The sequence below is a fragment of the Ixodes scapularis genome, unplaced genomic scaffold, assembly GCF_016920785.2.
Source record: "Ixodes scapularis isolate PalLabHiFi unplaced genomic scaffold, ASM1692078v2 PGA_scaffold12__126_contigs__length_90152505, whole genome shotgun sequence".
In the NCBI taxonomy this organism is placed as follows: Eukaryota; Metazoa; Arthropoda; class Arachnida; order Ixodida; family Ixodidae; genus Ixodes; species Ixodes scapularis.
The window spans coordinates 39,232,175-39,245,903 of record NW_024609838.1 but is presented as its reverse complement, the minus strand read 5'-3'; the positions used below and the strand labels follow the sequence as shown (position 1 = coordinate 39,245,903).

At 46.5% G+C, this 13,729-nt stretch overlaps 1 protein-coding gene across 1 annotated transcript in view; it reads left to right on the top strand.

Moving 5' to 3' along the window:
• The window catches only part of LOC8037598 (lithocholate 6-beta-hydroxylase-like), a 45,875-nt gene that overhangs the window by 7,086 nt on the left and 25,060 nt on the right, over positions 1-13,729 (top strand). The window contains exons 3-4 of the mRNA XM_042289186.1: positions 5,751-5,975; positions 13,428-13,558. Of these exons, the coding sequence (XP_042145120.1) occupies positions 5,751-5,975; positions 13,428-13,558 (356 nt within the window). The remainder of the gene's footprint in view (positions 1-5,750; positions 5,976-13,427; positions 13,559-13,729) is intronic.

Below are 13,729 nucleotides of genomic sequence, written 5' to 3'. Positions count from 1 at the left end.
TCTCGCCTCGTTGGTCAAGAAGGTGACTCGTGTGACGGCCTGAACAGCTACAGTGCAGGATAGATCTTCCATACGTGTCCCAAGTCTTAAAAAGGGCTGTTTCCCTGGCGGACCGTTTGTGCTGTGTGACAGTCACGATGCACAGTGAAGCGTACTCCAGCGGTGCGGCCCCGAGCATCGCCAGACGGTCTAGCGGCATATCTTCCGCAGCTGCCAAAACCATGCGTATTCCTCTAGGATGTTTCTGCAGAAATATCTCCTGCAGGATAGGGTCCTGTGTGCCGGAGGCTTGGGGACCGAGCAACTGCCGCATCTGGTGAGGAAGTTGAGATTGGCGGCGGTTCTCAAGCTCCTCGGTTGTGAGCCGCTGCTGGATCCTCGTGCGCTTTGATGCCATCGTCCACTCGAGGAGGACGCCCTTCAGGTGGTCGTAGGCGTCCTCATGGGGGAGGCTGAGATAAAATGTCATCCCAACGGCGACGGCCGGAGGAAGGGAGGCGACGACGAGGTAGAACCGAAACAGCTGGAATGTTATACGGTGAAGGTGAAACTGAGCCTCGAGTTGGGTTATCCAGACTCTTGGATTTTTCGGCCAAAAAGGCGGGCGGAATCGGGAGCTGGATGGCCATGAGGGCAAAGTCGAAAAAACGAAAAGGGGCGCCGTCGCCGGTAACAGTACTGCCTCGCGCCATTATCTAAACGCTGACTGTGGTCGCTGTAGGAGGCCTTAGGATTCTGGGTCAATGGTTTCTTGGAATTGATGTCCGAGCTCTAAGGTGTTCTCGCTCAACTTGTTCTTTTCAATCTTCGCGCATTACATAGCTCACGCAGCAAGCTAAAAAAAAAGGAGAAAAATAATTTATTTCATCCTTCGGAGCTCACTCCTACAATTATAAAAGGCGTTAAACTTATAATCGGGAAGGCCAAGTTTGAACTGATGGTCGATGCGTGGTAAAATATACAATAGCGGAGTGAAATTTGGTTGGTGTAAGTAAGAGGTAGCATCATATATCTCGTGAAAAGGTCATAAGCGAGCAATTCTATGACGGAATGAAATTTTGGTAAGGGATAAATATGCTTTCATGGACGTTACGATTGCGGTGCCATGATAATTACAGAAAATCAAACAAGCTGACCGGTTTGTACTGCCTCGAGAGCATCGATGATAAGAGTGACCTGGCAGACAAAAGATATTTTACTACCGAACGAGAGTCCTATGCAAGGTTAATTTTAAGATCAATAGTGCAAGGGGAAAGATTAGGTATGCATTTTCCAGAAGATATTACAAGTAATGTGGACTCTCAAATATCTGTAAGAAGCGACGGAAGACAAAGGAACATTGTTAAGGTGCTACGATGATACTGAAGTATCATTACATGCACCTCGCATAATTTTGCATTTTGTTGTATTAAGTTCTATTTTGACAAAATTTACATCATCGGTAAAAAGAGTTGATTTAGGTCAGAAGCTTGGCAACAACAGTGTGGTTTTTAGTTTCACTGTAATTTACAGAGCCATAAGTGAAACGGCTTAATGAAGATGAAACGCAGTTACAGTGAACTAGAGTAAGATCAGGCGCCGACGCGCGCCATGTGATTGCTGTGAAGTGGAGAGCGTGGAAAGGCCTTGGATGTACGCGGCGGCGCTACAGTAGCATGGGCTGGAGAATCGGAGCGTTCCAAGGGTCTTCGACAGGCAGGTTTGGCTTGGCAGTTTGGCAGCGCGAACAGGCTCTCGTTCAGATGATCCTTTCCCCCGTGTTTTCTGTAGCTTATGTCGAATGAAGTTCAATGCCGAATCGACTATGACGACAACGACGACGACAACCCTAGTAGCGCCGCGAATGCTATGTGAAGCATGCGCCCTTTTCTCTCGTTCACACGAAGTCCGGAAGCCGTGAGCGCTCGCTGAGCTCACTACCCTCCTCTAGTTCGCTTTAACGCAGTGTGGCAAGTTCTTACTGTGAATTAAAAACAAAAAGCTCCAAGGTACACCTAAGCACTTCTTATGAGTTGTGAATGCGAAAGCATGCAAGCCGCTTGTCCGCTCCCTTTTTCGTCTGCTGCGTACTTTCCGTCGCCGGTCAGCGCGCGTGCTCCCCTGGACGCTCCGTGCTAACGGCGCGCTGATGGACACGCAGCGCCATGCGGTGAGCGGTCGTGGAAACTGACGAGCGCAGCGGCCAATGGGAACCCCGTCGATGCGTCATCCAATGGCTTTACTTCCATCAGCTTTACTTCGTTCCTTTAGGATCGGGGAAACTAGGTGCCGTTTTCGCGCTTCAAACTGATGACGTCAGCTCGCTCCATGGGAAAGTTAATGCTTTCGCATTAATAAAGTACCCCCGGTGTACTCCAAATGTGACGGAAACGAGAGGAAACTCATTCTCATATGAGTTATCAAACAAAATTGATTATTCAAGAAGCATGCTATCCTAGCTGTCACGGATGAAGGGATGGATGGATACTAAGGGTTTTATCATTTATACAAGGTGGTAGTTTGCGCCACCTAGCCCGGAAAACCGGAAGTTAGTGGTTAGGATCTATGCACAGATAAATAAATTTTTGTTCAAGCAACTAGTGAAAAACTTCACCGTATGCTTTCAAAAAATCTAGAAAAAAAAATGTACCTTAAACCCGGGATCAACGACAGAGTGAAGATCGTTAGCAAAATATGAAAACTGCGTCTCACCGAGAAAAAGGATTGCGCAAGCAATGCTGAGCTGTGTTTAAAAAGAATTTGAATACAGGAATTTAGTCAATTGGGAAAATAGTATTTCTTCTTGTATTTTACATGATACACTGGTAAGCAATATTGGTCGATAATTATTGGGGGAATGATTATCACCTCCATTTTCAATAAATCCACCTTTGCAGGGGAATGCGACGCTCGAGTAACTGAACAAACAGTTTTGACGGTATCGCAGAGGAATACATTTTCGGGGTTTTTTTAGAAACTGACTTCCTATTATCAAAACAAGCTAGCAGAAATATTTTAAGATTTTTTTAATTTAAAGGGGGTTCATAATTTAAAGGGGGTTCATAGGCCATATGGACATACACTCACAATCATGCAGCTTAAAAGATGGCAGGTTTACAAGATTCGAAAATGAACCAGCCAAAACATTCTTCAGTATAATAACACATTAATCACTGACTAACTTCCGGCTGTCTAAACACGCACACAACACAAATAACTTATTACACAAAAACACCAGAGCTGCTACTTTTGCTGGCCTACAGTTTCGCGTTATTGTTATCACAGGGAGCGCGAATTTCGCAAGAAAACTGATCCTTCTGGAACACCTGCGATTTATCAAGCGATTCCTAAGACATTTTTTACCCATCTGTATTCATTTCAGCTACAGAAACAGCGTATAACTGGAAGTAGCGGCATTATACAATGGGCTCGCATCCGGCTGTGAATGATTTTGTTTCGGGAAACTGTGAAAAGGCTTATCCTGGTGACGTCTAAAGGAATTTATACATCATACCATCTTCTCCTATGCGCTTTTGCTAACGAAAGCGGACGGTATCGTAAATCTTAAAAGTTTCGGAAACCTAAAACAGAATGAAATATTTTTTGTTCTTTTTTAACTATGTCCCATCATTCGAAAAAACAAAACAAGTTAAGAGTGGTGTAATGATATCAGACACTCGGAATAAAACAGCTCTAATGTCATATAATTTAATAAAAACTCTTAAATTTTCAGCACCGATTGGGTTCCTTGACCACGGTTTGAGAGGCCTTCCGCTTTCCGTGTTCTTTATTTATTAAAGTGACTATAAATGCCAGCGAAATAAACTCAAGATATACAGATTTCTCACCAGTGTGTATACATTCACGAAAGCCGGTACCCAGGACTGCAGCGATAACGGGCTTTTATATGTATCGCAATTCTCAAAAAGGTGTGACTTTGGAATCTTCCTTTGATATAGAACCTTAAGGGCTTTACTTCCTGAGCTTTCTTATGCTTGCACCTCTAGACGGCTGTATATGTATTGTGGTACTGGTGTGGCGTAGCCACATCAAAATACAGAAGCATGTGTAGACAGTATCGCATCACAACCTTAAAATACAGGCAATACAATATGCTCCCTAAGTAGTCGTCATTACATTAAGGTATGTCATGCACGTTCACTTTTTCAGCGAGTTGTGGAGCTGACCAGTGTGGAAGCTGTCAACGACGTAAAAATATCAAGACTTTCCGGTGACAAATGGCGAGCTATGAGGGCGTTGACATCACCGGCCTTCAAGTCGAGCATGATGAGGCGGGTATGTAATTCAAGTTGCAGAGATCTTGATGAGTGCGAACACGTAAAGGCTGGTTTACACACTTATGGCAGCTTACGATCACTTGCCTTAAAGGGACACTGACATTACCGAAATGACATTTTAGTTTTTTTACCTGGCGATTTAGTATGGAGTTAGAAGACTACCCAGTCAGTATTTTGCTACAGAGTCATATATATTTTAATAAAGTAAAAAAATGTAACTCCTCAAGACCCATACTGAAACATGGGCACGGAGACACGGAGGAGAGAGTTGCCGGAAGGCACGTGGCTATCGCTGCTTACCCAGTTTCTTTTTTCTTCTGTTTTTTGGGCGCGTGAAGCAGACGACGACAACAAGCACGTTTGCTTCACACGCTTGTCCTTCGAATGTTTCGCACATCTATCCCTTCCCCTCGCTGTTCTGTGCTTGAAGGTCGATTGGCAGGTACCACAAACCACAGTTCCAAAGTAACGGTCCCACATCCGTCGCAACGTTGGTTCGTCGTGCGCCGCCATCGCGTCGTCCAGCCCGCGAGCGTACGTTAATTACGTCGACATACTGAGAATATCCTGTACATCTAATTCGTGTGATCTGAGCTAACCATTCTTTTTAGGTCAGCAAATTTCTGGCTACTTAAAAGCCACAAAAATGAAGTTCATAATATTTTCTAGTTTTAATATTGAAGGTGTATCTTAGATGACCCACGATTGGAGCATATTTGTTTTGCGTCAGTTTGAACGGCACACAACAGTGGAAAAGAGAGTGACAGCGCCTGGAAACTGGCAAATTCTCGAGCGGCGGTTTTCGCGTTGAAAGAATACGAAATTCCAGCCGCAAATTGTGTTCTGGGTAGTAGGGCTCTTATAGGTCATGTTCAAATAAAAACATCGGCACGGATATGTACCCTTGTCATTGTCCCTCTAACATTTCTTAAGATTGCTATCGCGTAGGCGTGATCTCAAGTTATTACTGGAGAAAATCAAACCAGCAAAACAAAAGAATACGCTGAAAATAATATCATCTTTGAAAATCTTTGGGGCAGAGGAAAACAGAGGAAAGGGTACATCACGCACTGAGTCCCAAACGGATGTTTTAGACTCAATGTGTGGTCTGCCTTGTTTTATTTTTAAAGATGAATTGTCGCCAGCTCGCCTGTTATTTGAGTACTTCATAAACCAAACTACTGTCAGAAGCGTTTTGATAGTGCCTGTTGTGTTTTTCATATTTCCTGCTCGATTTTCCAATTATACACGTGACGTTAGCCCACCAAAGTCCGCGGAAAAATTTGGGCGTTGGTTAATCCTAACATCATACGCCGGTCTCTCAATAGCTACTCTGAATTTCAAGATGATTAATTGCCTTTCCGAAAATGTGTTTCTTGTTTGTAGCTCAGTAAATCGTCGGAGCAGCCTATATTGCGGACTCACTTACATTTATTTCCTTTTTGATTTTCATTTAGGCGTTCCCGATTATAGACGAATGCACCGATGACTTTTTCAAGATTGTGGACAAGACGGAACGAGAAAGGGGAGATGTCGAAATAAGCCTGCCCTTCTGCCGGCTTTCCATAGATGTCCTATTGCGTTACCTTATAGGGGCCCGGACGAACGTCCAGGTGGTTTCCGAAGAGACCGAGTACTTCGTAAAATTTGTCCGAGCTGCTCTTGCCCGGTCTCCTTACAGCTGGGTTTTGATTTTCAGTGAGTACTTCGCTGAGTCGCGATTCAATGGGAAGACGTGGATGGCATATTGAAGTGCACCAAGGGGCCCTAAGGTGGACGCTGGGAACAAAGCACGGAGACATCGCCTCCCGCCGCCACTGGTCAGCGCCGCGCTTGGCTTAGCCGCCTATTTTTCCTAGATCGGCGGCTTGCGACGTCCCGGTGCCTTGGTCCCCGGCATCCACCCTCGGGCCCTCAGACTTTCTCGTAGGGGAGACGTTTGCCATACACTCCTCAAGAGGAGCTCTCAAGAGGCATAACTTCGCGAGCCATAGCCTCTGGCTAAAAAGTGCTAATACATCGTAAGAGTGAAAGTATGCAGACACTGTCTTAAGCGTGTTTGTTTCCTGTAGGATATTCATGTCACTTTGGTCATACAAAAAATGTGTGCTGTCATCTTCGACGCATACATGTGTATGAAGCAAATAGGCTTTGAACACGCGTGAGGCGTGTGCCCAGATAGCTCTGTCATCGTGTCTGTAGAGTACCTCGCGTCTTTTGCATGATGTATGAGATGTATGTAAACGGGACACCTCTTTGCCTCCGTAGAAGAGCGCCCCTGGAGTTACCTAAAGAAGCATAACGTGTAATACGGCTTGCAGGCTCTAAGAAGTCTTTCGCGTCCACTCTCCCACAACAAACTTGGGAGATGCAATTGCTACAATCTACACAGAGAGGTAGACGAATGACGACGCTGAAATTACGTTTAGACCTCCGAAAAAAAACAAAAAAAAACAGTCTGCGCTACTACGTACACCGAGTATGGTGAAACTTCATGCTTGGGGCAACAACCCAGACTGTGTATTTAGCGTCAAAATATTTTAGCATCCTCGTCACTAGCTCAGCTTTCTCCGTAGAGTGCAGCGATCGACCCTCCCAGGTGCGTTGCAGGAAAGTAGGCGCTCCAGAGGCAGGATTCACGAAGACTGTCTTAAAGGTTCCCTGAGGAGGTTTCTGAGATGGCCTATGGTGATAACTCATTCTCCTGATTCTAAGCATCCTAGAAATCCTAAATCATTACTATTCGCGGCCGATTTTCTATTATAAAAACAATCAAATATCACGACACACCGATTTCCTCTCCGGCGATGGCAGGAGCATGTTCGCAAACCAGGACCGCTGTCAGTCGATAGCGAGTGGAGGATCTTCGCGCCTCCGACCGGTGGAACCGCAGAGTGATATTGCCATGCACGTCGCCGAGGAACGCGTGCGTGGCCGAATGGTTACCGTTTTTCAGAGCCGTACATACGGAGAGTTCGGCCATTCATTGGGAAGTATTAACGTCATATTAGGAGACACCATGGACCAAAAGCGCGGTGGGCTTGTTCCAGGGTGTCTTCACAAATTCGTATATGGCCAACCATGCAGAAGCCGGAAATAATATCCTAGAGGTGGTCAAGAGAAACTAAATTAATAAGTGCGTCGGAGTAACTCTCGGTGACTCAAAATATGGTGCACGTGATGTTTCAATCACGCTCATCCAAAATCACGGAGGAAGAGCGCAACTAGCGGAACGATCGACATAATCCGTACGCCAGGCGCCGAGGGCCGGGAATCTGCCGTCCGAGTGGCCACACTCTGTTCGAGCATAACAGAGTTCGAGTGGCACATCCGTTTCTTACATCTTTTTTCGTGATCATAATCGAAACATCACGCTCATCATGTTTTCATATATGAAGGGTTACTACGTTGAGCTCTTACGCGCTGATTAAAACCACATATCTATGATTAAACCTGGTTCTCGCTGCCACCGCTAGGGGAATCTTTTCGGCTTCTGGTTAACCAAGAGAACATGTCAAGCCCTCTTGTGGCGCCTGGTGCACGCCTTGGCTCTGCCCACTCCTCCCCATTAACCGAACTGTCTTTATACACAGCTGTGCCGTTCTTGGGTGTCGCTCGGAGGCTCCCAGGTGATGCCCAGGAACGGACGTAGCCTTTTATTATTTCTGTAAATGCCACGTTCTCATAACTTCGAGAGCCCTGTGTCTCGCTCGAGGTCCGATTGTTCTACGCGCCGAACGTTCTTCGTCGATTGTTCCAGGATCGAGCCCACGACTGTACATTAGGGGCTCCACGTGGCGAGCCGGAGTCAGTCTCGCTCCAGCGTTCGATCGCGCTGTTTCGCCGCCATCGACTCCAGCGACGTTTGCCTTCTTCTATCTTGTTTTGGACAGAAGTTCGCCCCATTAAATGTTTAGTTTACTTCAGTTTTCGTCGCCGCATCAATGGACCTTTTGTAGAAACATCGGTTCGAGAGTAAATGGTTCCAATACCCTTTTTCTCTTCCTTCTGGCCGAGCAGAGAAGGAAGATGGTTTCGTTGTGTCTTCGGGGGGAAGATTAAGCACGATGGGGACAAAGGTGAGCTTGGGGGAGCAGTATTTTAGGTCACAGCGCCTCAATGGGTGAACAGGATGTAGCTGACGTTTTGGGTGTGGAACGGGTGGGAGAGGCCTTGAGCGCGCGTTATTTTCTCGCCAGTCAGCCTCGAACCCAGTCGCGTGTCTAGGTGGCAGCACATATTCACCAAGAGGTCCATTGTCATTCGTGAGAGTATCTTGAACGCGTGGCGCGTTGCCCATACAGCCCAGAAAACCATTCAACCCAGCGAGAGCGCGCGCTCATGCGCACGAGAGCTAACAAACGCACACATCACTCTCAAAAAAAGAAGAAGAAAAAAAGAATACTGCAAACGAATCAATTTTTGCGAGGACCTAATTTTCGCGAATTTCGCAAATCACCTACAATTCGCGAAATATAGGTCCCGCCAACAATTGCGGTAAAATGTAAACACATTGGAATCTACATTGAAATCCCCCTGTGTCGCGAAAATTAGAACCCGCGAATTATTACAAAACTTCAGCTTTTACCTTAATCGCGAAATATTGAGCTCGCGAAAAAAATATCGTTTACAGTAGTTTTATTTGTTTAGACAAATATTGCAATATTATATTCCTTCTCCGCAAAAAAATGAACATTCTTCGACTACTCTTACTTGCATCTTTCATCTACAAAATCATACCCATTTTGTAATAGTAGCTTTGGAAATCTCAACAAAATGTCGCGTTTTCACTCGTCACATGAAGTCCGGGCTACCGGCACAATGCTCCTCCCATCGCCGGAGATAATTTGGATTTATGATTTATTTTTTTATTAGAGAAATCGGTCATGCATCGTTATGATTTATGGATTTCGAGGATACTCAGGTCCCGCAGATTGAGTTATCACCAAATTTAGGCGATCTCAGAAACCCCCTCAAGGCACCTTTAAGATGTTTTCGGTAAGAAGTTCGTAAGTTACGCATATCGCAAGATGTTCTCAGATCGTCCCGAATGTATTTGTAAGTGTGAGGAGGAAAACGCCGGACAAACGATAGCTTCCGGTGTCCCGCAACTTCCCGATCACCAGGAGAGAGGGCTGTTGCTATGGCGATAGCGCCTTCGGCGACACGAACCACCCATTAGAGAGCTTGGCATGTTTCGAAGCATGTGGGTCTGGACCAGTGTTACAAGTAATGACGTTACCGGTAACGCATTCCTTTTTGTCGGTAACATGTAACTTACTCGTTACTTTTTTCAAAATGGTACCTGGTAACCTACTTACGTTACTTTCTTTCAAACCAGTACCGGGTAACGTACTTACGTTACTTATTCCGTATAACGGGTAACGTTGCGTTACTCGTTAACTTCTCTTCCCAAGATTTAAAAAAGTTATTCTTCAATTTGCTTCAAGTTTCTAGGCAACCAATCATGTGAATGCTTTAGTTTTTTTTTTGCGTTTTTTAGTGATTATTTAGATTAAACTGTAAAAAAGATAAAGTAATTATGTTCAGTTTCTGCATGGGCATAATGTTTCTTGAAATATGGCGGTTATGCATACCTATAACGTCAAAACAAGTAAAACGCGTTAATTCATGATTAAAAAAAGTTACTCAAAAGTAACGTCCCTTACTTTTTATCGGTAACGGTAATGTGTTCCTTTCATTTGCATGTAACGAGTAACGTATTCTGTTACTTTTTTTCGGTAACGCCTTGAACACTGGTCTGTACCAAAACAAACGGAGGCCGCGTCCTTCCAGCGTCGTTGATTTTATCATCGTGTCCGTGCAGTTACATGTCGTCAATGCCCTGTTTTAGACAAATTCGCACGCCCAGCCTACAATGGCCGGGATGGCTGGCATAGCCGCCTTTGTCGACTCCTACTGTCCTACAACCAAAGTGATCGCTACGATGTCAACGAGTCTATTTTCTTTGGTAAAGGGGGTGTCCTGAACGGCTTGTTTTCAAAACGACGCGCCGGGGGACAAATAGCCAAGGCATCGTTCGTTGTCTTAGAAATCCGAGAAGCAGCCGACGTTTTTTGTTCCAGAAAAGTGCCTGCAAGAGCCACCTGTTCACGCCGGGAGTGCTGTGTTGTCGATCGAAGCGATGGAACTCCGCCGTGGGACTGCGTCTTAATAACTGCTCTTGACAAATATTTTACGTTGCAGTCGCTTATACAGGCTGCGAGGACACTACCAAATCGCAACTCGATGCTGACGTAGCGTTCAGCAGAGGAAGCGTCTGACCCATAGCTCCCAAGACATGCTATATCTCGACCCGTGTTAATGTTTTAAAGCAGGGGTCCCCAAACACCAGCTCGCGGAAGTGTTCCGACCAGCCCTCGGTTGGCAGCGATCCTTTCAAAAAAGCCAGGGCCGCTCAGCAGGGCAAGTAAAAAATACCTTGCTAGGCCTAGCCCATACACGAGCACTGCCACGGCGTCACAAAAGACTTGATTATGCTTTCGTATAGGAAGCACGAACCACCGTTAAATCTGTTGATTATTCGCGAGGCCCTCGTCTGGCTCAGGGTTTCTGACGTAAGCTACAACCGACTGGAAACTCCCTCTGGCATAAAAGCGAAGCGCCAGCAGCACTAGTGCGGAAACCGTACGAAGCTAAGGTGTCGGGCGGCGAAGCATTGGCGCCTGCACATTTCAGGGCTTCGCCCGGTAGGCCTCAGCAAGCGGAAGTAACCCCTCGCTTAAAGGGGCCATGAAAAAAATTCTGGGCTGGGATGAATGATTTTAAATTGGGATTTTACTAATCGCATATCGTTTAGTTGGTCAGAAGAAAGAGGGTAGAAAGTCAAAAGCCAGTTTTTCGGTGCGAACACTTGAAAATATAGCGGACTATTTTGTACCTTCTTTACTTCGAAAGCTCTCCGCCTTTTCACTATGATACATCCGCGGTTCCCAAAGCGCGTCAGTGGTGCCAACCTGACGTCAGCCGAGCCTAGCTCACGCATTGGACACGAGAACTGCGTCACTCGGATGTATGCGCTCGTCAGCAATCAATCCGTCGACGAATATTTGGATTCGCGTTCCTGGCCAATGAGTGCCCTGACGGAACTTATCGTCACTGGAGAGTGACAAGTTCTATGATGTGCATAAAAAGCACGGGGGAAGCTAGGAGTCATCGCACCGGTACCGAAGAATGTCACGACGACGTGATTTCACAATTCGCATTTGAGTTGAGGATTAAAGCTAAGGAGGAAGATGTAGGAAAATCGTTTCATGACCCCTTGAAGGCCGATTCACACATACAGCGGAGCGCTAAGTTAGCGCCTCATGAGCGCTGGAAGCAGCACTTGGAACCGACTTGCGCGTGACGTAGCGCTCGGTTAGCGCTTCAGCAGCGCTTTAGTAGCGCTCGGTTAGCGCTTCAGCAGCGCAGTGTAAGCGCTCTGACGCTCCTTGTGCCGTGCTTGCTGCTGCGGAAGGGCGCGTGCACGGCGATTCCGTTGTTTTTCCTTTGACGGCGAAAGATGAAGTGAACGAGCCGCTCTCCAAGCAAACGGTCGGGGAGACGATCCAGAGTCATGGACTCTGAGCGACTAATTGATTGGGTACGACCTCATCGCTTTCTATTCGACATGCGTGACCCTAGTTTCAAAAACACGCAGGTAAAGAAATAATCACCTTCAAGAAAGCTGTGTGTCGGTCTCTCGGTATGGGAACAAGGTTCGCCGGGAACCCGTCGGTATGTTGGTGGTGAAAGATTTCGCGCACCCAGAAGGCTCTTCTCGGCGTTAAGTCGCCCACACACATATACCCTAATTGCTTATGTAAGAGCATTTGTCGCGCTTCTATTTCAGCGTCCCACATGTCCGCCATGGTGCTGGTGATGCTCACTCAACCCAGGGGCGGATTTAGGGGGGGAGGGGGGGGGGGGGGAGGGCGCCGCCGCTAAGCTTCCCCAGGTCAACTTTATTTTCATAAAAATTATTGATATACACCAGCCAAAAGTTGAGTTTCTGGTGAAATAGCAAATATTGGGTCAACAAAATAGATCTGGGCAACGTTTCGACTGTAACGTCAAATCTCAGCAGACCCCCCCCCCCCCCCCCCCCCGCCCCTTTCCGCCAGCCGACTGCCTACCGCAATACGAACCCCTCCCCCCCCCCCCCCCCCCCCAGGCCTGACCCATAAATCCGCCGCTGACCCAACCACAGGAACCGGAACCGCAATGCACGCTTAATCCGCAGCAGTAACCGCGGTACAAGAAGCGCTAGCAAAACGCTTCGGAAGCGCTAACAAGGCGCTACTCAAGCGATCACAAGGCGCTTCTAAAGCGCTAACGAGGCGCTACTAAAGCGCTAATTGCTTCTTGTATTATATATTAGAACTAAGTCAGGCGCTAGGAAGCGCCACATGAGCGCTCTTTCGAGCGCCCACGTTGCGTTCACTTAGCGCCCCGTTATAGGGAGTATTCACTGGCGGCCATAGCTGTGTGCGCGAATGCTGAGCGCGTGCTGATGGTGAGCTTCCACAGTTCTTTTGCAACGTGCATTCCGCACCATCAAAAGTGCCGGTCTTAGCAGCTTATTGATGTAAGCTCGTTCTGAGCATGCGCTCTAAACAGCGCCCACAAATAGGGCGTCCTGTGAATACTCCATATATGTGCGAATAGGCCTTTAAGGTGATGATCGACTATCGTTTCCAGTCTCTGACGGGCGCTGAGCACACGCTGCTGCCGTAAGCTCCTTCTGGCGTCGCGGTGTTCAAGGACGAACGGGACGTAGGCAGCCATTTTGGACGCATTGCTATGCAAAAGTTCGTAAGAGGACTTGGACCCCTGTCGTATGATTTGACTTATATCACAGAAAATTTGCGAACATTTTGCTTCGAGAAAATCAAGAAGATGGTAACTTTTGCGCAAGCTGTATTTACAAACTTTTTTGTCGTATACAGGTTTGAGAATCCTGCCTCAGATTTCTTCGAGTTTACCTTTTTGCCCCTGTGGAAAGGTGCCGTGGTACTAGCCTAAAGAAATCCAAAATGTAATACTGCTTCAACTTATTAGTGGTCAGGGCGAACTACAGGCGCGAATTCAGCTGAGTAGCAGAAAATATCGATCAGGCCTTCAATGCTGTTCTTACTTATTTCACAGACGCAATTCCAATATGGAATAGTATGAAAAAGTTGATATTCTTCGTGCGAGAATGCTTTCACGTGCAGCCTCAAACCAGAGTTCATAAATACATCGCTGAGCTAGTCCGCCTACGTCGAGCAAAAGGATGGGTGAGTGTTCATCAAATTACCATCAAGTGAGAATATGGAGACGTTTTATGCTACAGTTTTTGAACCCTTCGTTTCAGTTTTAACACAGATTGTGCTTTATCATCCGCATTCATTGATAATAACTTTATGGTAGAAAGTCACGTCAATTTCTCCGCTCAATGCGGCGGGGAA